Here is a 23,986-nt window from a genome sequence, read left to right as displayed (position 1 = left end):
TCCTGGGTATTTATCAAAAAACAAAACAAAAAAAAAAACCCCACTAATTTGAAAAGATACAAACACTTCAATGTTCATAGCAGCATTATTTACAATTACCAAGATATGGAAGCAACCTAAATGTCCATCAACAGAAGAATGGATAAAGAAAATGTGGTATATACATACAATGGGATATTACTCAGCCAGTAAAAAAGTATGAAATTTTGTCATTTGCAGCAACATGGACGAACTTGGAGGGCGTTATGCAAAGTAGAATAAGTCAAACAGAGAAAGATAATTATTGTATGATATTGCTTATAGATAACATCTAAAAAATACAACAGACTAGTGGATATAATAAAAAAAAGAGACGCAAACTCATAGATATAGAAAACAAACTAGTGGTCACTAGTAGGGAGAGGGAAGTAGAGAGAGAGAATCTGGGGTAGAGGATTAAGTGGCACACACTATTGGGTATAAAATAAAATAAGCTACAAGGATTTATTGTACAACATGGGGAAGATAGCCAATATTTTATACTAACTATATATGGAGTACAACCTTTAAAAATTGTGAATCACTATATTGGACACCTGTAATTTAGATAATAATGTACATCAAATAAGTTCAATTTCTTTTAGATGTCAGAAAACATAGTCCCAATTTTATTTGTTTTTTCATTTATTTTTTTATTTGAGTATTATTGCTTTATAATTTTGTGTTAGTTTCTGCTGTACAGCAAAGTGAATCAGCTATATGTATACATATACCCCCTCCCTTTTTAGCGTCCCTCCCCCGCACCCTCCACCCTACCCCTCTAGGTCACCACAGAGCACTGAGCTGAGTTCCTATGTTATACAGCAGCCTTCCACTAGCTGGCTATTTTACATGCCAGTGTCTGTATCTCAATGCTACTCTCCCAATTCATCCCACCTTCCCCTTCCTCCACTGTGTCCACATGTCCCTTCTCTATGTCTGTGTCTCTATTCCTTCCTGGCAATAGGTTCATCTGTTTTAAAAAAAAAAACTTTTAAAAAGAACCTGTTATATCTGCCCAGTTGGGCCCAAACCTGTATTTTCTTTCATAGCAACAGAATACTTCCAAAGTTCCTCTGTTTCCAGTCCCTTGAACCCACCTTAAAATTACCCAGTCTCACTTTCTTTATGCTTTGGAGAAACCTGATTCTGTAGCCTGGCATGCTACAGTCCACGGAGTCACAAAGTCAGACATGACTTAGTGGCTCAACAATGACAACAAACCTGATTCTGAATCCATCTTATCGTTGGGTCATCAACAGCTCTTCTGGTCTCAGTCCATGGAAGCACTGGCTATTGAGGAACATCCAGATGTTTCCAGAAGTAAAATAGGCAGTAAAAAGCCCTCGGGGAAGAACTAAGGAATCCCAAAGGAATCACAATATCCCTTTGAAGTAGAATGAGGCTCTACCATCATTTCTGCTCCACAAATAAATGAAGCCCAGAGGTGCAACAGGCCTTGCCCATTGGTACCCAGTATGTACTAAGTCACTTCAGTCATGTTCAACTGTTTGCAACTCTATGGACTGTAGCCCACCAGGCTCCTCACCCATGGGATTTTCCAGGCAAGAATACTGGAGTGGGTTGCCATTTCCTGCTCTAGGGGATCTTCCCGACTCAGGGATTGAACCCACGTCTCTTATATCACCTGCATTGGCAGGCAGCTTCTTTACCACCAGCACCACATGAGAAGCCCAGAAGTTACCCAGTAAGTTACCACCACACTCAGGGCAAGGCTACAGATCTTTCTCTCAAGAGTCTCCATCAGCCCATGGTGCTTCAAATTTGACCTTGGCCAAAATTCATCTGGTGTCTTCCATCACGCCTACACTCCAGTCTGAGAGAACATGCCTTTCAATTCACACTCATTCCTGAGAGATTCGTTTGGTTGCATAATGGCAACAATTAAGAAATACCCAGATCTTGATGTTTCTAAATAATCAGAGCTTCTATGACTGATCTTTCTGATCAGAAGAGCTGATGACAAGATGGATTCAGAAGTAGGTTCTCTCAAAGGCTAAGGAAAGTGAGGCTGAATGAGATTAAGATAGATTTGAGAGACAAGAACCACAAGGAATTTGAAAGTTCTTGTTGCCCTACAAACAAATGAGTGTTTAGACACACTGAGGTGCTAGGAAGAGCTGTCTTTGAGAGAAACTGTTTGACATTAATACAAAGCCCAAGAACAGCAGCTCTGCCCTCAGACACATACTTTCTCTGACTTAAACAGTCTGTTCAGCATGTGTCACCTATTGGGCTGTTTATCTTGTTAGAGAGGAACCTGCCTTCTTTTCTTCCCTTGCCTAAGGAACTCCTAGCCAGCCTTTAAAGTCAAAGTTTAATTGCTCAGTTGTGTCCAACTCTTTGTGACCCCATGGACTGTAGCCTGGCAGGCTCCTCTGTCCGCAGAATTCTCCAGGTAAGAATACTAGAGTGGTAGCCATTACCTTCTTGGGGATCTTCCCCACCCAGTGATCAAACTCCGGGTCTCCCTTATTGCAAGCAGATTCTTTACCATCTGAGCTATCAGAGAAGCCCATCCTTTAAAATACAGTACAAATGTTATTTTCTCTAGGGACCCTTCCTTCACATCTCCCCTCCCATTCCAAATCTAGTAGGGAGTTTTTTTTCTAAATCTCTTAACATCATATCCTTACCTCTATGGAAGCAGTAGCTAAATTACCCTGAACATTGTTTTCCTTGTCATTAAAATCAAGTTAACTACTTAATACTAAAACAAAAATACAAAGCTAAAGCCTTGATCTTCTACATGCACAAATCTCAGGAAAGCCAGCTTTCCTGTTTGCGTGAAAACCTTGAAGTCAACCTTGACTTCTCTTTGCTACCTCTAATCTTGTCAGCAAATGAAGTACTCTCTGTCTTCAAAATGTGTCCAGAAGTTGCTTTATTTTTCATCCCCTTCATTGTCTCTATCACTCAATTGTATAATTGCAATAACCTCCTCTCTGCTGCTCCTGCTATGTCTTTGCCCCTTTTTAGCCTCAAAAGAGTTTTAAAACAAAAGTTAGATCATGTTACTTCTCTGCTCAAAACTCCCAATGGCTTTCCATCCTTCCAGCACAAAAATCAAACTTTGTGGTTACTGACCAGTGCCTGTGAAACTTGGGCCCACCCCTGACCAAATCGCTTCCTCTTCTCCCCTCTCAGCACTCCACTGTAACCACCTTGACCGCTTTGCTGTTTCCTGAACATGAAAAATAGGCTCAGAGACTTGGCATCGGCTGTTCCCTTCCCTCTAATGCTCTTCTCCAGATACACACTTGGCTCATGCCTTCACTTCCTTTAGATCTTGGCTCAAAGGTCACCTTCTCAATGATGTCTATTCTGCCTGCTCTCCTTCAAATGATAAATCAACAGTTGCCATCCCCACTTCACCCAGAACTGCCTCTCTCTTACTTTGTTTTCTTCTTATAGTACTGATCGCATCATAAACTATACAATGTATTCATTCATTTGGCTTGTTGTCAGTCTCCCCCCTTGATTCTAAGCTGCTTACAGGCTGTTTCATTCATTGCTGGGTTCCTAGTTCCTACAACATGTGAAGCTCATAGCAGGTGCTCAAGAAATTTTGTGCCACATCTCAGAAAGCAGTATGAGAATTAAATCCTACATATTCCACAGAAGGAATAGCCCCCCGCTACCTGATGATTCCCTTTGGGTGGGAGACTGCTATTCTGCTTGAGTTAAGTAGGGAAGGGAAGCCTGCGACAAATCTTTGCCTGCTCCAAATAAAGAAAAGCAGAGCGTAACAACAGTGGAATTCTTCTCTGTGGGCTTTGTACAGCTAACACTGGTGATCACAGAGAGGGGGCCCTGATTAGGAAGGCCATTTCTTATGCCAGGGTTGACCCCTGAGAATCTTTTCATACAAAAAGATGACCAAAAAATGAACTGAAAATTCTCTACATTGTAATAGAAAGCATTGTCTCATTTCAGGTTGGGTGAATGATGACATGTTTGGGAAAATGGCTCCCTACCTTACTATTGCTTTATAAGTGTTGTTTTTCCTTATGTGATGAGTGTGTGCGTGCACTTACATACATGTGTGAATCTGCCCAAGAACTGCCCCAGCAGCCCAGGAGACAACTGCAAGTGTAAGTTACGATGAGAGGACAAATCTTCACCCTACCCTAGCACAGAGTCTCCAAAGGCACTGGCTTCTTGGTGCAAAGCCCACAGTAAATTTCTAGTTGGAACTCTCAGTAGGATCACCCTATATTGAAAAATCAGGCTATGGAACACAAGTTATCATAAGTGGCTGTGTCTCATGATTTGTGCTGGGAAAGGGGCCCTAGAAAGAGAAGAAATTTTGTGGGAAAGGGGTGGAGTTCTCCCAGAAAAGAGAGATTGGAAAAGTAGGCTCTTCTTTCAGAAGGAAGAAAAATGGATAGCTCCTCATATAAAAATCAAGGGAAGGCCCATGAGGTGGCCACTTAGGAAGAGCTGAACTTTAAAAAAAAAATCCTATTTTTCTTTGTTTTCTATAAACAGTCATAGCCAGTTTGGAGATTGATTTCTGAATTTTACAATTTCCTCTGCTGCTGCTGCTAAGTCGCTTCAGTTGTGTCCAACTCTGTGCGACCCCATAGACGGCAGCCCACCAGGCTCCCCCGTCTCTGGGATTCTCCAGGCAAGAACACCGGAGTGGGTTGCCATTTCCTTCTCCAGTGCATGAAAGTGAAAAGTGAAAGTGAAGTCGCTCAGTCATGTCCGACTCTTCGCGACCCCATGGACTGCAGCCCACCAGGCTCCTCTATCCATGGGATTTTGCAGGCAAGAGTACCAGAGTGGCGTGCCATTGCCTTCTCCAACAATTTCCTCTAGTTATTGCCAAAACATCAAACACTGACATGACAACACTGTTACCAGATACTATACCAAGTATGACATATATATTTGTTTACTTAATCCTCACTATCATCGTCATTGTCCCTATTTCACAGGTAAAGAAACAGAGGCAAGGAGAAATTAAATAATTAAATTATTAAATTCAATAACTGATCACAATTACACACATAGCAGGGGCTTCCCTGGGGGCTCAGATGGTAAGGAATCTGCCTGCAATGCAGGAGACCCAGGTTCGATCCCTGGGTCAGGAAGATCCCCTGGAGAAGGGAAAGGCAACCCATTCCAGTATTCTTGCCTGGAGAATTCCATGGACCTGGTGAGGTCGCAAAGAGTTGGACACGACTGAGCGACTTTCACTTTACTCTATCACACACACAGCAAACGGCAGGGCCAGATGTGGCCCCACACAGGCTGGCTCCAACAGTGCACATGTACCCTCTCTGCTATACTGCCTTCCCCCTCAAGCTTCTTATGCATACGACTGACTTGTGTGAGGGTTAAAGAGAGAATTAAGGGAAGGGGCACTCAGGGGACTTGGGGCCTCTCCTGCTGTGTCACCATGGCAGCAGCAAAACCTGGCTGCAGAGCTGGACCAGCAGCCCTGAAGTTCCTGGTGGGGCAAGAGACGGGCAGAAGCAGCTTCAGTGTGGCACATCAACTCCCCTTGAGACAAACTGAGACAAATTCCCCCGTTCCCTACATGCGCTCGAGGAAGGTAACTCTTGGTTAGAAACAGGCATCTCCAGCGTGCTGTTAACTTGTGTAACAGGTGAATTACAGCATGTGACATGTAATGAGTTCTCAGTAAGTTGGAGCTGTCATTTCTTATTAGATCACATTGCACCATATAAGACTGCTGATTATCAACCATTTTTGACCTACCAACACGGCAGTTTCTCATGGTTCTGTTTATACTTTGTTCATTTTATTGTCCCACTCACCTTCAAAGCTAAGTTCCTTTCCATGTTGTTGCTTAGTTGCTAAGTCAAGTTCAACATTTTTGTGACCCCCATGGACTGTAGCTTGCCAAGCTCCTCTATCCATCGGATTTCCCAGGCAAGAATACTGGAGTGGGTTGCCATTTCCTTCTCCAGAGGATCTTCCTGATCCAGGAATCGATCCTGTGTCTCCTGCATTGGCAGGCAGATTCTTTACAAACCACTGAGCCACCAGGGAAGCTCCCTTTTAGTTAGCGAGGGTGATATACTTTCAGATCAGTGTCCCAGTGCCCAATGAATAGCTGGCTCCAAGAGGGTGCCCCTGAAATGCTTACAGAGCTGAATCAGACACACATCCACTTAGTTTCTATGTTATTAATGAATTAGTATAGGATCATTAACTATATATAGAACTATTATGCATTCTTACTAGGTTGGTTGGCTAGCTGGTTGACAGACTCACTGAATCTGGCCTTGACTTCTGGGATCAGAAGTAACCCAGGAATGTAACGAACATCTCTCCCACTTTTTGTCACCTACCTGGAATGACTTCGAAGACAAACTTCCCCGCTTCTTCTGGATTTGTGGCAATCTCCTTGATTGTACTTCCAGGTAGATACATGCAGCCCTGAAAGATTGAAAGCGAGGCCTTTAAGATAAACAGAAATGTCATCAGCTTCAAACTAAACTTAAGTTGGAGGACAGGCAGGATAGTGATGGGCTGGTGGAGAGGAACATGAAAGTGAGCATCTCAGCTTCGAATGGGGCCCTTCGGCTCTTCAGACCTCGGTCAAATTAAGTGGAAGCAATGTGAGCACAAGGGAGGTGCCTGAGGAGACAAAGAGGACAAGGTCTTGACCACAGAATGAGCGGAGAGGGTGCTGTCAACAACCTGTGTCTCTTCCTACTTTTCCAAGAGCCCAAATTCATGGCCAAACCAGACACCTGATCTCTGTGGAGGCCATGTTGAGACTGGGGGGATCCTACCACCTGCCAGGTCACCAGAGGGGGCACTGAGGACTGAACCAAGGTCATCAAGGAGATGCAGTGCTTAGCAGCAGCATACTCCAGGAGTCTGTGCCTTTGCTAAGCACTTCAACTGTGTATTATTCATATAGTCCTTTCATCAATTCTCCAAGTAAAGTATTGCTACACAAATTCACAGGTGAGGAAATGGGATCAGAATGGTTCTGTGATTTGCTCAATGTCACAGAGCTAGGAAGTGGCAGAAATTCATCTCAGAAGTGAGTTCACAGCCTGTGCTCTTCACATCACAGCTGAGGTGCTGAGACCCTTCAGCATAATGTCCCTTGAAGGGACAGGGGAGGAGGATCATGGATTCGCGGGGGTGGGTGGGGTAGAAGAGCGAGGGTGGAACTTGTGACCTTACTCATGAAAATGTCATCAGAAAAACAAGTCACCTCCACCACGTGTGCACTCACTGCTTCACCACTGACAGTGCGCCGTCACACGCACTATCTCCTTAGACCTCAGAACAGCCCCAGATCAAAAGCAGGGCAGGATGGCCACACCCATTTCACAGATGAGGAAACCAATGCTTTCAAAGTCTAAGTAACTGCAGGAAAGGACATAACTAATTTGTCCTCGAGTTACTCACTCATAATTTACATCTCACTGACTGTAATAGGTAGTGTATCTGACTCAGAGTTGAGTAAACAGGGACGTCTTATTTCTAGAACAAACCACAGATGAAAGGATTGGCAACAGAGAAGTTATAAAGGAAGAGTCTTAAGCAACTCTCATATCAGCCCAGAATCCCAAAAGAATAAAGGTTCCTTGGGGGTCTAGAAATGAAAATGTCTAAGACTGAGAAACAGTAGAAAATAAACAAGAAGAGGAAGAGGAGGGGGAGGGGAGAAAGGGGAAGAGGAGAAGGAGTGGGAGGAGGGAGGCAGGGGAAGAAGGAAAATGAAAAATATCTGCTTATACTTCTCTAATTTTATTATTTAAAAATAGCCACCACCTACACACTCCTCATTATCTTTAAATATCAGTGGCCTCAGGAAAAAATTGACCCTGAGATTATGCTGCTGGATAGTATATGCAGGACTTTTAACACAGATCCCAGCACCAAATAACTATTCAATAAACGGTACTTACACATTTTATTTTTACTCTATTTGAATTAGATTTATCAAATAATAGTTTAGAGATGTATTTAGGAGAGACAGACACCTCTGAAATGACATTTTATTTTTCTTCCTACTAGGCAGGGCTCCCTCCTTTCTAAAAAACAAGTGTTTTGTTTTGTTCCCATAGCTCATAGCCATTATTAAAAGTTAAATTCTATGACCTTTCAATGAAATATTTTGTATTAAAAATAAAGATAGTACTATGCGGAATTCATAATTTTCTAATTCTTTTTTTCTTTTTTTTTCTTGCAGTTCTCCTGAGACACAAGTGACATACCACACTGTCCAAGTTCAAGACACACAGCACAATGATTTAACCCACAAACACCGTGAAATGATCACTGTAATAAGTCTGGTGAACATCCATCATCTCATATAAATATAAAAAAAATTTCTATTTACCTAATGATTTGCTATAGTTTACTATCATTTTTCTTCATGTAGTTATTTACATGTAATCAATCTGTGTGGTAGAAATAGTGTCTAACACTGTGCTACTGTACTTCCATTCTCAATTCTGAGTTCAGGGATGCTGGTAGCTTGAATCAGCCACGGTGGGAGTATTTACACCACAGAAATTGGCAAGTGCTTCATCCAAAATAGTTCCTCTACCGGCAGGCTGTTGGTTAAATACTTCCCAGCTTGCCCCCCATAGACAGCCATCTGCTCTGACTTCAGAGAAACCAGATGAAGCAACGGGACAGCTATACCAGGATTGTCTAAAACCATTACTGTAGCACAGACTTAGAGCAATTCACTGAGATTCCGTTTTAAACAACTTCCTTGACAAAGAAATTTTGGAATGTGTTATAGAAAACTAGGTCATGGACTTACAGGGCATTATACTGTTAGAGCTGGACAGACCTTTCTGAGAACTCAGAGGAAAAAATGTACAGATTGCCTTCTCCCAACCCCCCCCCTGGAAGAGCATAAATAAGAGTCCATTACACAGGACTCTGTAATTTACTTAATCATTCTCCTTTGTCAGACACTTTATCCAATGCTTCTCATTTACAAATAGCACTGCACATATCTGATTTCTTTTGAAGAGCTTCTTAAAACCAGAATGACAGGGTCATTCTGGATATGATATTTTTGGCTCTTAGAAATCTAGCCAAATTGCTTTCTAGAAAGGCTGCACGTACTCATCATCAGTATACATGAGGGCCTTTTTCATATCATTGCTCTAAGATGATTGCAGCATTTTTGTGTTTTGAGCTTTTTAGGGATGTGTGTTCTTTTTAAATTTACAACTAATTTATATTTTAGTTATAGAGAAAGAGAAAATTAAAGTTTTGTGTAACTCCAGTACTCAGATAACTCAGTTAACCCATCTGTGTATTTCTTTCCAAGTCTTTTCCCGTAAATTACAGATTCATGATTCTTTTTTCCCTCAAAAATGGGATTAGCATATAAATCATCCTCTGCTGTTAAGTGCTTTTTTCCCAAGCAATTAAATTATCAATGTCTTTCATTTTCAAAAAGTATCAATTTCAGCATCAACAGCTGAATTATATTCTATTGTATAAATATATATAAGTTCCCTGATATAACTTAGCCCCTTTTGCTATATATTCTTTCTATGTCACTATTATAAACCCCTACGTTAGGAATGCAGGGTCAAATAATTTGCATTTTTAAAGAGGCATAGGTTGTACAGATTCTCATTTCTACCAATAGTGCATGAGAATTCCTGTTCCCTAGTCTTCACTAATATTGGAATTTCTAGAAAATCTTTGCCGGTTTTATAAAAGGACAATGATATCTCATTAACTTCCACTGCATGTCTTTAATTACGACTGAGAGTGAAATTTTTTACATATGCCTTTTGGCTATTACATTTCTTTGGGAAATTGTCCGTTTAAGTCCTTTGCTCATTTTCCTATTGCTGTTTCTTATAGGCTTGAGAGTACTTTAGATATGAAGAATATTTACCAGATGTATATGAACAGTTTTTCCTGTTTATTCCTTGCCTTTTCACCTTGTTATTTTGGTTTTTAAGATAGAGAAATTTCTATTTATGCAATTAAAATCAGCTTAAGAAATTAAAATGTGCTTAAGAAATACCTGCTTCCCAAAGATCATGCAGGCAATTACACTTTCTTCTCGGATCTTTATGAACTTGTTTTCACATATAAGTCTTTATGCCATCCAGCATCATGAATGATGTGAAACATAGGGTGGAAATAGACCTTTATTTTTTTCCCATGAATTTAGTTTATATCTTTGATTTCACTTCAAGATATCTGCAATGTCTATGGATCCCAAAACAATGTTAAATGATAGTATAATAAAAGTTCTTTAGTTTGTATAGATTTTTATTTATCTTAACGAAATAATGATAGATATATGAAAAGTCTACAAGATGTCCACTTAATTCTTGTTTGTTACAGTAATATAGAAACATCAGCCCAAATTCTCAACTAATTTCTAGGATGAAATTGGTTAAAAAATTATAGAATGTCCACACAAGAAATTATTTTGCCACCACTAAGAATTACATTGTAGAAGAATATTTAATAATAAGGGACAATATTCATGACATATTATTAATTTTTAATTAAAATATTATTATACTAATTTTGCACTTAGAATAGATATTTCTAAATGTGTATGCATAGAAAAAACTGGAAGAATTGAGGATTTGGGTAGCTATTTCTTCCTAATGGAATAATTTTTATTTTCTACTTTCTGATTTTTTGCATCCTCCAAATTTCCTACCATGTTCCCATATGGCTTTTGTAGTCAAAATGTTCATACCCATATAATGTAAAATATTCTAAGAAACTATCATTTTATTACTAAAAGCTTTTTTAAAAAACTTTTTATATCTGAAATGAGTTTTGAATTTTATCAAATTCTCTTTTCAGCCATCTCTTTAGGGGATGTGTAATTTTTCTCATTTGACTTCTGGATCTTGACTTATTGGCTTGATACATTAATAGGTTTCCTAAAATATAAGCCACACTTGTCATCCTCGAAGCAGCTTTACTAATTTAATCCTGAGAGGATTAAAGGTAAGGGAAAAAAGTTAAGACCACCAATAAATTTATTTTATCCTTTGACATCAGTTTATGCTTTTACAAAACAACTTTTTACATGTGCTTCATATAATCCTGTGGCAGATAACTGTCTCATTTTACAAAAGAAGAAAGAGGGGTCTAGAAAAATTAAATAATTACATGGCCGGATAGTAGTCGAACCAAACATAAGCTCCCCCCCTACACCTCAGTGAAGTAAGTCTCACTGAGCTGCCCTTTCTGCTAATTTCAGAAGGCCAACACATTGCTATCTCCCTCACTCTTCGCAGATGGGAAGACTTCCTGACTCACTATTAACGCACTAGAAACTCCATCTTAGCCTGTAATTGCTTGACTCTGATGGGGTCTGTTTGTCACGTGAAGAAAGTCTGGTTTCTACACACAGGACACTGATCAAGAGCTCAATCAGTGGTGGGGTCTCCAGCCCCTCTCCAGCCTCTGTAGGAACAAACACTCCCAGCCCTCTGGGTGGAGGGGCAACCAGGCATTGCTGATGTGTTACAGAGCCTCAAGCCCGCCCTTAGAGAGAACTGTCCTCTTCCAAAAGAAACTTCTCATTTCTTTACATACCCTGTCACCCACTTCTAATATCTTCACCCTTCTTGGGGACTTTTTCCCTGCCTCCAGAAGGTTCTAGAGTCTGTTCTCCCTAGTAAACCCTTTCCAGCCAAGCCTACTCTTTCACCTCCACCACTATAGGAGAGGGTGTCCAGCCCTCCTGGTTGCCTTGAGACATACAGTTAACACCTGGGGCTTCTCAGATGTCACTAACATCTCCTTTTGCTCTCATTTACCACAATGGCCATGAGGCCGGAAGAAAAGACCCAAGCCCAAGATTTAGGATCAAAGCCCTCTCTAGCCCCATCCACTCCACCTGGAAATCCCGTTTACTGTACTTTCAAAGTATACCAGGCAATCTGGTCATTTTCCTGCAGCCCCCAACTCCTGTTGAGATTTTAAACATTATAGCCTCTCATCTAAATCACCCTTATGCCTCTCCACTTCCGCCTTGGATCTATTTTGGACCATGGTAGCCAGAGCCATCTTTTTACAACACACACCAAGAATGACCCCTTTCTGCTGGAAACCTTGTTAGGCCTCCCATTTACCTCAGTATGAAGGCTCAAGTCCTCACAGAGGCCTACCGTGTCCTTTGCAATTTGCACCCCCACCTCCTGCCCTCTCCTTTCTGACTCATCCCCTCTGATCCTCTCATTCTCGAACTCTTACATCCCCACTCTGCTGTCCTTGCTATTTCCCACTCGTGTCAGACACACTCTACCTCAGGCCTCAGGGCCTTTGCATTGCCTGTCCCTGCCACCTGGAGTGCTCTTTCCCCAGAGATCTGCCTGGCCAATTACCACTCCTCCTTAATCTTTGCTCAGATGTCCCACTCTTCATGAAATCATCCTGACCACCCTTCTTGAAATAGTACCAAGTCCCTCAAATGACCAATCCCCCTAGTCCACTCTATTTTTTTCCTCATAGAAATAGTCATTTTCTAACAAACCACATACTTGTCTTAATGATTATGTTTATTTTCTGTCTTCCCCACCCCGTCTTCTAAGTTCTACATGCCAGGGTTTTGTTTTTTTTTTTTTTTTAATCTGTTTTACTCACTGGGGTTATTTCAATTCCCCAAAACACTGCCTGGTGCAAAGCAGATGCTCAACAAATACTGATTGAACAGACAAATAAATCAAAGCCTCAGATCAGTTTTCCTGAACCCAAATCCACTCTCCCTGAGCCCTTGTGCTCTGCATCACCATCAAGACCACGCTGTCACGGAGTCTCCTTCGCTGTTCGCCTGTAACTATCACAGCATTGTTAATTGGCTATATCCCAATACAAAATAAAAAGTTAAAAAGAAAAGACCACAGCTGCCAGGCTTGACTTTGTGCTGTGTTTAGGAACAGCCCCAGTGATCATCTTGGGGCTCCATGGAGCATCATCACCATGTCATCTCTGAAGCCCAGTTTATATTATCTTGACAAGGCTGAGAAAGACAGAGAAGTCCTTTCGAATGGACAGGATGTTATCCTAGTGAGAAGCCCCCTGTGAGTTTGTAGGAATCTCCGGCGCTCTATCCGCCTCCCACGCCCGGGAGGGGACCGCTGTAGGAAGAAGGTGCAAAAAGCCTGGTTGGGTACCTGTGGCTTTACGTCCTCCTCGTCCTTGTAGTAATAGAGCTGCTGCGCCCTCAGCACGAAGTACCTCTGCTGCCAGTTTCTCACGATGGACCTCTGCTTCTTCAGCCAGCCCATCTTGATGGGCCTTTCCAGCGGGTTGGGGGTGGATGCAGGGTGAAAGGCCGCCATCTGCTCTCCGGTCATCACGCTCCTTGACCGAGCTGTGGAGAGGGACAGACAGGCGGGCTGACCTGGGCTGTAAGCAGTGTGCAGGGAGGGCCCGGGAGGCACTGGGCCCCAGCCTGGCCGGGCTCAGGGCTCCAGATCTGCTGCAGAGAGGATGCCCCGGGACCCAGCGAACCAGCCGAGGGGCCCACTCCCACCAGCGCCGGCCCTGGGGCTCTCCACCCGCAAGGTCCGGCAGCTGGAGTCTGCTCCCTCCTTCTACAAAGCCAGAGATTGGCTGGAGCCGTCTGAAGAGGAAGTGGCCGCAGCATCTGACAAAAGGTGCTTCCTTTTTCCTGCGTGGGAGTCAATATCTGACAAGAGAGGGGAGAAAATAGTGCCTCTTGCTCTCAGGGTTCAGGGTGAGTCCCACGCAGCTGCAGAGCCCCCAGAAGCTGCCTGACTTCTTCCGCAGAAGGAGTTGCTGTGTTCCCCAACCTCACTGTCTGGTTCTGCCCTGCCCCGGCTGCCCTCAATAGCCCCTTACCCCGACCTTACAGCCACCATGCAGGATGTGGGCACCTCCCAAATCCTTCTGCTCAGGGTCGTCAAGTGCTTTCTGTCCCCCTGCCCACTGGGCGAGTTCACAGCCCTTTCTGCTGGACCAAGGGCCTCCTGTGGCTGCCTTCCCATTACCCTTTCGGTTGGGTTGCCCCTTCCGTGTGGCTGACAGCATACAAGCATTTGAAAGGAACATGAGTCTGCCGACAGGACACAGAAGCAGAATTTGAATCCAGACCCTTCAACCCACTGCACTGTGTAGTTTCCTTTTGCTTTCACAGGAGAGCTCTGCCTGTCATCAGATTAGGTCCAGGCGACCACAGCTTGTCTCCATGGTAACTCCCACTGAGGATAACTCTCTCCTTCCCTCCTTTCCACAGCAATCGGTCAGCCAACTGGGGGGTCCCCCGCGGGTCAGCACATCCTTTCTCTGTTTCTCCCTTCCTTGTTTCCCAGCTGGTTCAACAGTGCCCTTAAAATCATGTTGGCGCTCCCTGTCTCCTCAACCTTGTGCTAAGTGAACTCCGTACCTGTCAGTCTGCTGTGTCTGCAGTTTCCTACTTGCTGGAGGAAGTCTCCATCTTATAATCCCTTTGTCCAGTTTTTGTCAGTTCCCAGAACGTTCATGACGTTGCTGAACTAAGCCAGCTCCTCTCTCAGCCCATCTCATCTCACCTGGTTAAAGACCGGTTTTTCCTTTCTTGGATCTTTCAGCCTGGATACATCAGGCAACTTCTCTGAGCCTGTTTCCTCACTTGTTAAACTAAGATCATCATAGCCCCTATTCTATGGAATTGCTGTGGAGATTAAATGAATATATATGTATGTATGTATATATATATATACCACTTTGCACAGTCTCTCGTCCAAGGTGAACAAATGTCACTCATTATTTTTATCAACAGATGACTTTACTTCCTACTTTGAAGATGGAGATCACCATTGAGGATCTCCTAAGCTTCCCTGTTCGTTTCAAAATGTTGCTCCATCATCAAACCTTCCTTCTTCCTTCATTCCCACCTTCAGTGCATTGAAGCAACAACTTCTCTCATGGCTTTTGATTCCCTGTTGGTTTTTCATCCTGTATTTCTGTTCACGACATGCTTTCAAATACCAGAATTGTATACAGCATTACAGAGTTTTTCTTCCACTGACTCTAATTGGATCCAGAGTTATCACCCTATTTATATATTTCATCCTGTATTGCTGTCTGAGATGGACTCTTCCCTAACTAGGCTTCCTTGACCCCACAAAGGGTTTGCGTTCCTGCCACATACTGTCATTCCCAAGGTGCAGCTTGCAGCATCACCCCTTGCCTCTCACCAGGGACTGGAGGGGTCAGCCTGTGTTGTACACCAGGACACAAGACATACTTAATTCAACCTCCTTTGCACAGACATCATAACAGTGCAGATACCCCATTGTAGTAAAAAGTAACTTGACATTCTGATGACAATTCAGCAGCACGCTAGCCACACATTTGCTTTATATCCATGTGTCCTGGCCTGCCAGTTAAGGATTTTATCTTAGATCTTGCTCTTCCCTTTACTGCTGTCTTCAAGGTCTTCCATCTGTAACTCAAAGAACAGCCACTGTGGGGCTGATCACTTGCTCTAAGGCTGTTTCAGTGATCCGAGGGAACCCGAGGAGGGTTTGGGTAGGAGTACCCAAAGGGAGGAGGGAATTTGAAGTGTCTCTCTAGGCCAGAGACTGTCACTTGGAAAGACTCACATTTGTACTAGAAAGAGGGCAGAAGTGGAAAGAATGGTTTGTATTCAGAATTTTGGAAGAAGACTGAAGAGTGAGGGATTCTGACGGATGCACAGGGATCTTCTCTCACCTCAATAGCCTCTGTGTAGCCCAGCTCAATGGGACTCATGTGATCATTCAGCTGAAGCAGCACCAGACTTGGGAGGGATGGCATCCCTCCTAGCGAGTGCTTAATGAGAAACGTTCATATGGCTTCTAGGATGGTGCCACTAAAGGCAGCCTGTGCAGGAGAGCAGGGAATCGGGTGGGTACCATGTGGTGGTTCTGAAGACTCTGGTCTCCCCAGACTCAGGCTATGCCCCACCCCCACCAAGAGATCCACAGAAACTGTTAGAACTCCTCCAGGAGATAGGAGAAACCAGAGGACTCCAGAAGCACTGACGAAGTAGGAGCAGTGGAGCAGGACCCAAAAAGACACTGGAGACTGAAGAGAACCAACTCAGTGAAGAAGAATTCAGATGCTGGGATAGCTCTGGGAAATTTTTCATGCTCTATAGTGGCAAAAATTGTGACAGTTGGACCATAAGGAAGGCTGAGTGCTGAAGAACTGATGCTTTCAAACTGTGGTGCTGGAGAAGACTCTTGAGAATCCCTTGAAATGCAAGGAGATCAAACCAGTCAATCCTAAAGAAAATCAACCCTAAATAATCATTGGAAGAACTGATGCTGAAGCTCCAACACTTCGGCCACCCGATGCGAAGAGCTGATTCATTGGAATAGACCCTGATGCTGGGAAAGATTGAGGGTAGGAGAAGGGGGTGACAGGATGAAATGACTGGATGGTATCATTGACTCAACGGACATGAGTTTGAGCCAAGTCCGGGAGACAGCAAAGGACAGGGAAACCTGGTGTGCCACAGTCCATGGGGTCACAAACAGTCGGACACAACCGAGCGACTGAACAACAACAACAAAAGTGGCCAAAACAGCAGTAACAGAAACAAACATGCAAGCTCACACCTCCCCCCAGAAGCATCCGTGCATCATAGAAGAGCCTGGCAGAGGAAGAGTAGATATACGAAGCTTATATCCTCAGACTTGGTTAAGAGGGGTCTTGATGTCCTGGAGGCGAGTGAGTGACCACTTTGTCCACACGTGTGGGATCTAGGCCTTGGCTGACCATCTGTTATATTTCAGAAATGATCCCATTCACCCGTACGTCCATCAAATGTGATGTGAGTTGGGGCACTGGGCCATGAGTACAGGTGATTCAGAACAAATTCTCACTGCTAGAATCAGGCCTGAATACTGGGGAGATGATAGCAGAGTTTCTGATGAGACAGTAAAGAAGCCGGGGCTCCTTCTGTCCCACATCAGAGCTGTCTCCCACCTCGGCCCTCAGTAAGGCCCCTCAGCCAACCTGTTCATCATGAGATGAGTCAAATACCAGAGAAGAAAGCCTGATGGGCCCTAAGTTGGACTTAGTTTTAACTACATTTCCTGATTTTTTCCTTCGAACAGTCTCTCTTCTCTGTGGGTGTGACTTGTTCCTGAATAAAGTAAACAAAGAAATCTGTTACTATTTATGGGAGCTGTTTCTCATAATAAAAATAATAAGTGTAATAAGTTTTGCTTGTAAGCCAGTCATCACATACTACTGCATGCTCCCAGCCCTTCAGGCAGGAAGTCTGAGCTGGACTGTGGGCTGGAGAGGGGGTGGCGAGTGGCCAGTGAGGCAAGGTGGGCAGTTGGAAGGCGGTTGTTAAAAAGTTTACAGAATACTCTAGGGATGTGGGAAATCCACCTTTACTCTCATAGATAAAGAAAGAATAGGCCCCACGACCTGCACTGACCAATAATATAGTAACCACTTGTTATGACTGGCTACATACATCAAAATGAATTAGAATAAATTAAATTCAGTGCCTTGTTCACACCAGCCACATCTCAAGGGCTCAATATCCCATGAGGCTCATGGCTAGTAATAGACAGTATAGAGTATTTCCATCATCACAGAAAGTTCTATTGGTTGGCACTTCAAGCATGAGATGAAACAGGCCATAACGGTGGGAGTATCATTTCATCAAATAGAGAAATGAAACTGGAGGGTCCAGACAAGAAGTGGCTTCTGATGGCAGAGTTAGAAGTTCAGCCTTGATCTGAGAGGTTAGAGGGAGCCAGCTCACCTATCTGAGCAAGAGAGGTCTGTGGTAAAATAGACAAGTGATTTAATTGAACTGAATAGGTTGCACTCTAGTCTGCAGGTGAGGGAGGGCAAGATGAGACACAGAAAAAAAGACACAGAAGAATTTCCATATTCTCAGTGATGAAGTTTCTACAGTAGAAGTTAGGTGCTTTTTGCCCCAAATTGGAATGAGAAAAAATTAAAGGAGGAAGTTTAAACAGAGAAGTCAGCTGGGGAGGCATTATCACTTCCTTTCTTTATCTTCTCATCTTCTGACCCCTTCCCCTCCAGATAATCAATCACAAAATCTTCTAAGGTCTACTTCGCAGATGTTTCTTCCAACTTCTCTCAACTCTGCATCCGTTTAGATTCTATTTTAGAAGCTGTGAACATGTGAGTGAGATGGGAATAGTTCGGTCAAAGCCAGAAATCTCTGAAGATATTTTCTCAATATGTTGATCTGAGCAGTGCATTAGTCTGGGAACCTTGTTTAAATAAATTTGAAAAGGGGGTAGAATTTACATGGCTGCCCCCCAGACACCCTCTCCTGAGCCGTGGACTCATCTACCCAACTGCCCACATGTACCACCGTGAAGATCTTAAGGTCATGTGTTGCTAGTTGAACTTAACCACTTCCTCCCCCATCTCCTACCCATTCTTCATGTTGTGCAACAGACACATTCAAACCTGCTTTTCTATGGTTTGTTGTGACTGACCTCTTCCCAGTCAACCAGCCAATCCAGAAGGCTGCTCCATTCCTACATCCTCACAATCAACAGCTTTCTTTCTCTCTGATCCCTCCTCCATTTTTGGGGGCCCAAAAATCTCCCTGGATTTCTACAATAGTTGCCTGACCTGTCTCCCTCCCACCAATCTCACCTCTAACCCACTGATAACATTGTTTACGACATGGATCTTCTGAAACACAAGTCTAACCATGTCACTCTTTGACCTAGAAGCCTTCAATGACCCTCCAGCATCTTTATCCCAAAAGATGAAGGCTAAACTACCTACCATGGGATTCAGAATCCTTTGTGATTTTCCTATGGTGTTTCCTGCCCTTCCTCCATACCCATCCTGAACTTTATCCATGACAATATTCTAGTCTCTCTGCTGGAATATTCTCCCACCCATCCTTAGCCACCCCCAGTTGGACCTCTTGGAATGTTCTTGTTCATTCTTTAAGACTTCTGGCCACACATCCCACAAGAAGCCTTTTCAGCTCAGACAGACTCAATCAAGCCCTGGGCTCTGGTCTCTCTTAGCTGGGGATACATGTCCTTCAAAACACTTATCATGCCTTCTGGTCCTTTTCTTATTCTGTCTTCCCTCTCTACTTGAACTCTAACAGGACAAGCGTCAGCCTATGTCTGCCTCTTAAAACATGGGCATTAAATGGAGGTCATAATTGTTAGCATTATTATCATAGTATAGATTTGATTTTATATTAAATGAGAGAAAAGATAGAAATGATGAAAGGAAAGAGATGAAGGAAGGAAGAGGAAAGGAGGAAAGGAAAAGGGGAAAACTAACTGGACAGTGTACAGTATTCTGGGTACAAATCCAGAGGTCTGAATTAGGATGATGGCAGGGGGACAGAGAGCACAGGAGAGGTAATGGTGAGGTGGATCACTGGAGCCCCACACCCGGCTGAACAGGAGGTGGGGGTGAGGTTTGGGGTTTGAGTGGCTCAGGTGAGGGGGCCTTCTCCATCCATTCATTCTATGCATATTGGCCAAGCACTTGGCACAGACTGGAAACAGGGACTGGATCTGGGATCTAAGATCAGCTAGAAATAACCCTGCCTCCAGACAGTTCATAGACCTCAGAGGCCCTTTTGTAGATGCAAAGAAAGAAGCAGAGAGCGTGATGGGTTGGAATGGGCAGGAAAGTCCTGTTCTGGGTGTGATGAAATATAAGGGTGGGCTGGTGATAGCAGCCATGAAATTAAAAGATGCTTACTCCTTGAAAGGAAAGTTATGACCAACCTAGACAGCATATTAAAAAGCAGAGACATTACTTTGTCAACAAAAGTCTGTCTAGTCGAGGCTATGGTTTTCCCAGTGGTCACGTATGGATGTGAGAGTTGGACTATAAAGAAAGCTTAGTGGTGAAGAATTGATGCTTTTGAACTGTGGAGTTGGAGAAGACTCTTCAGAGTACCTTGGACTGCAAGGAGATCCAACCAGTCCATCCTAAAGGATATCAGTCTTGGGTGTTCATTGTAGGGACTGATGTTGAAGCTGAAACTCCAATACTTTGGCCACCTGATACGAAGAGCTGACTCATTTGAAAAGACCCTGATGCTGAAGGCAGGAGAAGGGGACGACAGAGGATGAGATGGTTGGATGGCATCACCGACTCAATGGACATGGGTTTGGGTGGACTCCGGGGGTTGGTGATGGACAAGGAGGCCTGGCATGCTGCGATTCATGGGGTTGCAAAGAGTTGGACATGACTGAGCGACTGAACTGAACCAAACTGAGAGCTTTTGACTTCCCCAGAATTCTGGTTTTGACAGGTGAGGCCTATGTGTTCAGAAAGAGGTTATTGGGGGAAAAGAGGTATAAGTGAAAGGATGTGAGAGTCTCCTATCTGGAAAGTAACATAACAGATGTTCAGAAATCAAAGAAAAGGCTGAGCCCAGGGGAGACTAGCATTGAGGGAAACATTTTTAAATCAGGGCACTGGAGATCAACTTAGATACAAGGCAGAAAAGTTACTGTTTTCCTTCTCTTTACAGAGAGCTTGTACTAGGTGTAAGGGTGGAAGAAGGGAAGTACAGCAAGAAAATCCAGTCTCCCCAAGAGTTTAGTGATGGAGCAGGGGCTGCTGCCTGGAAGGGATGTGAAAGGAGAGGCTGTCATTCCACGCTAAGCAAAGATCCAGGGCCAGTATTGGCCCATCTCACACCCCTGGGCCAGGAGCTGTCTGGAGGAGAGGATAGTACCCCTGGAGGGATGGATGTAGCCACTCGCCAGCTAACAGCTTCATGAGAGGAGCATTGGCTGGGTTTCAGCCCTGATCACTCTTTCTGCCAAGACTCTCGACCACACACTTACACAAACGTCCATGTTCTGTTAGAGGACCCTTAAGGGTACAGGTACTGTTCAAAAGCAAGAGGTCCTTTATAAAGAAGTGTTTGAGCTTCTGATCTCAGTGTTCACTTTCAGAAAAGCATATTTGGCTGTGTAGGTGAGCAAAGGCCCCATGGCTTGGAAATAAATAGCTCTTTTTTAATTTATGCTTTTATAGAAGCCTAGTTGAATGTTGTGTTAATTACCATTGCACAAAAAAATGACTCAGTTACATATATGTCTGTGTGTGTATGTTAGTCACTCAGTCATGTCTGACTCTTTGTGACTTGATGGACAGTAACCACCAGGCTCCTCTGTCCATGGAATTCTCCAAGAAGAATACTGGAGTGGGTTGCCATTCCCTTCTCCAGGGGGTCTTCCTGACCCAGAGATTGAGCCCGGTCTCCTGCATTGCAGGTAGATTCTTTACCAACTGAGCCACCAGGGAGTCATGTGTCCACATTCCTTTTCATATTCTTTCCTTTTTCTTTATGGTTTATAACAGGATATTGGATATAGTTCCCTGTGCTATACAGTAGGACCTTATGTATCCATCCTATATTTAATAGTTTGCATCTGTTAACCCCAAACTCCCAGTCCATCCCGCTCCTTCCCCCACTATTCCCTTGGTGTTCACAAGTGTGTTCTCTATGTCTGTGAGTCTGTTCCTATTTTGTAGATGATTTCATTTATGCCATATTTTAGATCCCACATATAAGTGATATTATATGTTATTAGTCTTTCTCTTTCTGACTTACTTCATTTAGTATGATAACCTCTAGTTGCATCCATGTTGCTTCAAATTGTATTATTTTCATCCTTTTTATGGCTCAGTCTGAATTTGGCAATAAGGAGTTCATGATCTGAGCCACAGTCAGCTCCTGATCTTGTTTTTGCTGACTGTATAGGGCTTCTCCATCTTTGGCTGCAAAGAATATAATCAATCTGATTTCTGTGTTGATCATTTGGTGATGTCTCTGTGTAGAGTCTTCTCTTGTGTTGTTGGAAGTGGGTGTTTGCTATGACCAGTGCGTTCTCTTGGCAAGACTCTATTAGCCTTTGCCCTGCTTCATTCCATATTCCAAGGCCAAATTTGCCTGTTACCCTAGATGTTTCTTGACTTCCTACTTTTGGATTCCAGTCTCCTATAATAAAAAGAGCATCTTTTTTGGCTGTTAGTTCTAAAAGGTCTTGTAGGTCTTCATAGAACCGTTCAACTTCAGCTTCTTCAGTGTTACTGGTTGGGGTGTAGACTTGGATTACTGTGATATTGAATGGTTTGCCTTGGAAACAAACAGAGATCATTTGTTGTTTTTGAGATTGCATCCAAGTATTGCATTTTGGACTCTTTTGTTGACCTTGATGGCTACTCCATTTCTTCTAAGGGATTCCTGCCCACAGTAGTAGATATAATGGTCATCTGAGTTAAATTCACCTATTCCAGTCCATTTTAGTTCGCTGATTCCTAGAATGTCGACATTCACTCTTGCCATCTCCTGTTTGACCACTTCCAATTTGCCTTGCTTCATGGGCCTAACATTCCAAGTTCCTATGCAATATTGCTCTTTACAGCATCAGACCTTGCTTCTATCACCAGTCACACCCACAGCTTGGTATTGTTTTTGCTTTGGCTCCATCCCTTCATTCTTTCTAGAGTTATTTCTCCAGTGATCTCCAGTAGCATATTGGGCACATACCGACCTGGGTAGTTCCTCTTTCAGTATCCTATCATTTTGCCTTTTCATATTGTTCATGGGGTTCTCAAGGCAAGAATACTGAAGTGGTTTGCCATTCCCCTCTCCACCAAATTCAGACTTAAATTGAAGAAAGTAGGGAAAACCACTAGACCACTCAGGTATGACCTAAATCAAATACCCTATGATTATACAGTGGAAGCGAGTAATAGATTTAGGGGACTAGATATGATAGATAGAGTGCCTGATGAACTATGGACAGAGGTTCACGACATTGTACAGGAGACAGGGATCAAGACCATCCCTATGGAAAAGAAATGCAAAAAAGTAAAATGTCTGTCTGGGGAGGCCTTACAAATAGCTGTGAAAAGAAGAGAAGTGAAAAGCAAATGAGAAAAGGAAGGATATAAGCATCTGAATGCAGAGTTCCAAAGAACAGCAAGGAGAGATAAGGAAGCCTTCCTCAGTGATCAATGCAGAGAAATAGAGGAAAACAACAGAATGGAAAAGACTGGAGATCTCTTCAAGAAAATTAGAGATACCAAGGAAACATTTCATGCAAAGATGGGCTCGATAAAGAACAGAAATGGTAGGGACCTAACAGAAGCAGAAGATATTAAGAAGAGGTGGCAAGAATACACAGAAGAACTGTACAAAAAAGATCTTCACGACCAAGATAATCAGGATGGTGTGATCACTCACCTAGAGCCAGACATCCTGGAATGTGAAGTCAAGTGGGCCTTAGAAAGCATCACTACGAACAAAGCTAGTGGAGGTGATGGAATTCCAGTGGAGGTGATGGAATTCCAGTGGAGCTATTTCAAATCCTGAAAGATGATACTGTGAAAGTGCTGTACTCAATATGTCAGCAAATTTGGAAAACTCAGCAGTGGCCACAGGGCTGGAAAAGGTCAGTGTTCATTCCAATCCCAAAGAAAGGCAATGCCAAAGAATGCTCAAACTACTGCACAATTGCACTCATCTCACACGCTAGTAAAGTAATGCTCAAAATTCTCCAAGCCAGGCTTCAGCAATACGTGAACCGTGAACTTCCAGATGTCCAAGCTGGTTTTAGAAAAGGCAGAGGAACCAGAGATCAAATTGCCAACATCTGCTGGATCATGGAAAAAGCAAGAGAGTTCCAGAAAAACATCTATTTCTGCTTTATTAACTATGCCAAAGCCTTTGACTGTGTGGATCACAATAAACTGTGGAAAATTCTGAAGGAGATGGGAATACCAGACCACCTGACCTGCCTCTTGAGAAACCTATGTGCAGGTCAGGAAGCAATAGTTAGAACTGGACATGGAACAACAGACTGGTTCCAAATAGGAAAAGGAGTAGGTCAAGGCTGTATATTGTTAACTTGCTTAGTTAACTTATATGCAGAATATATCATGAGAAACGCTGGGCTGGAAGAAGCACAAGCTGGAATCAAGATTGCCT

The 23,986-nt window shown here is 43.2% G+C and overlaps 1 protein-coding gene across 7 annotated transcripts in view; it reads right to left on the bottom strand.

Moving 5' to 3' along the window:
- Positions 1-23,986, bottom strand: part of ARHGAP25 (Rho GTPase activating protein 25) — a 92,335-nt gene that overhangs the window by 35,301 nt on the left and 33,048 nt on the right. For 6 of the 7 annotated variants that reach the window (XM_070798903.1, XM_070798902.1, XM_070798901.1 and 3 more), the window contains exons 2-3: positions 13,170-13,369; positions 6,366-6,453 (exon numbers count right to left, since the gene is read on the bottom strand). In XM_070798903.1, the coding sequence (XP_070655004.1) occupies positions 6,366-6,453; positions 13,170-13,369 (288 nt within the window). Of the gene's footprint in view, positions 1-6,365; positions 6,454-13,169; positions 13,370-14,404; positions 19,575-23,986 lie in introns of those variants that run through there. The other variant, XM_070798905.1, reaches the window with a different exon arrangement.

The sequence above is a fragment of the Bos indicus genome, chromosome 11, assembly GCF_029378745.1.
Source record: "Bos indicus isolate NIAB-ARS_2022 breed Sahiwal x Tharparkar chromosome 11, NIAB-ARS_B.indTharparkar_mat_pri_1.0, whole genome shotgun sequence".
NCBI classification, from domain to species: domain Eukaryota; kingdom Metazoa; phylum Chordata; class Mammalia; order Artiodactyla; family Bovidae; genus Bos; species Bos indicus.
The sequence above is the reverse complement of the archived record's forward strand: the minus strand, read 5'-3'. Positions and strand labels throughout refer to the sequence as shown.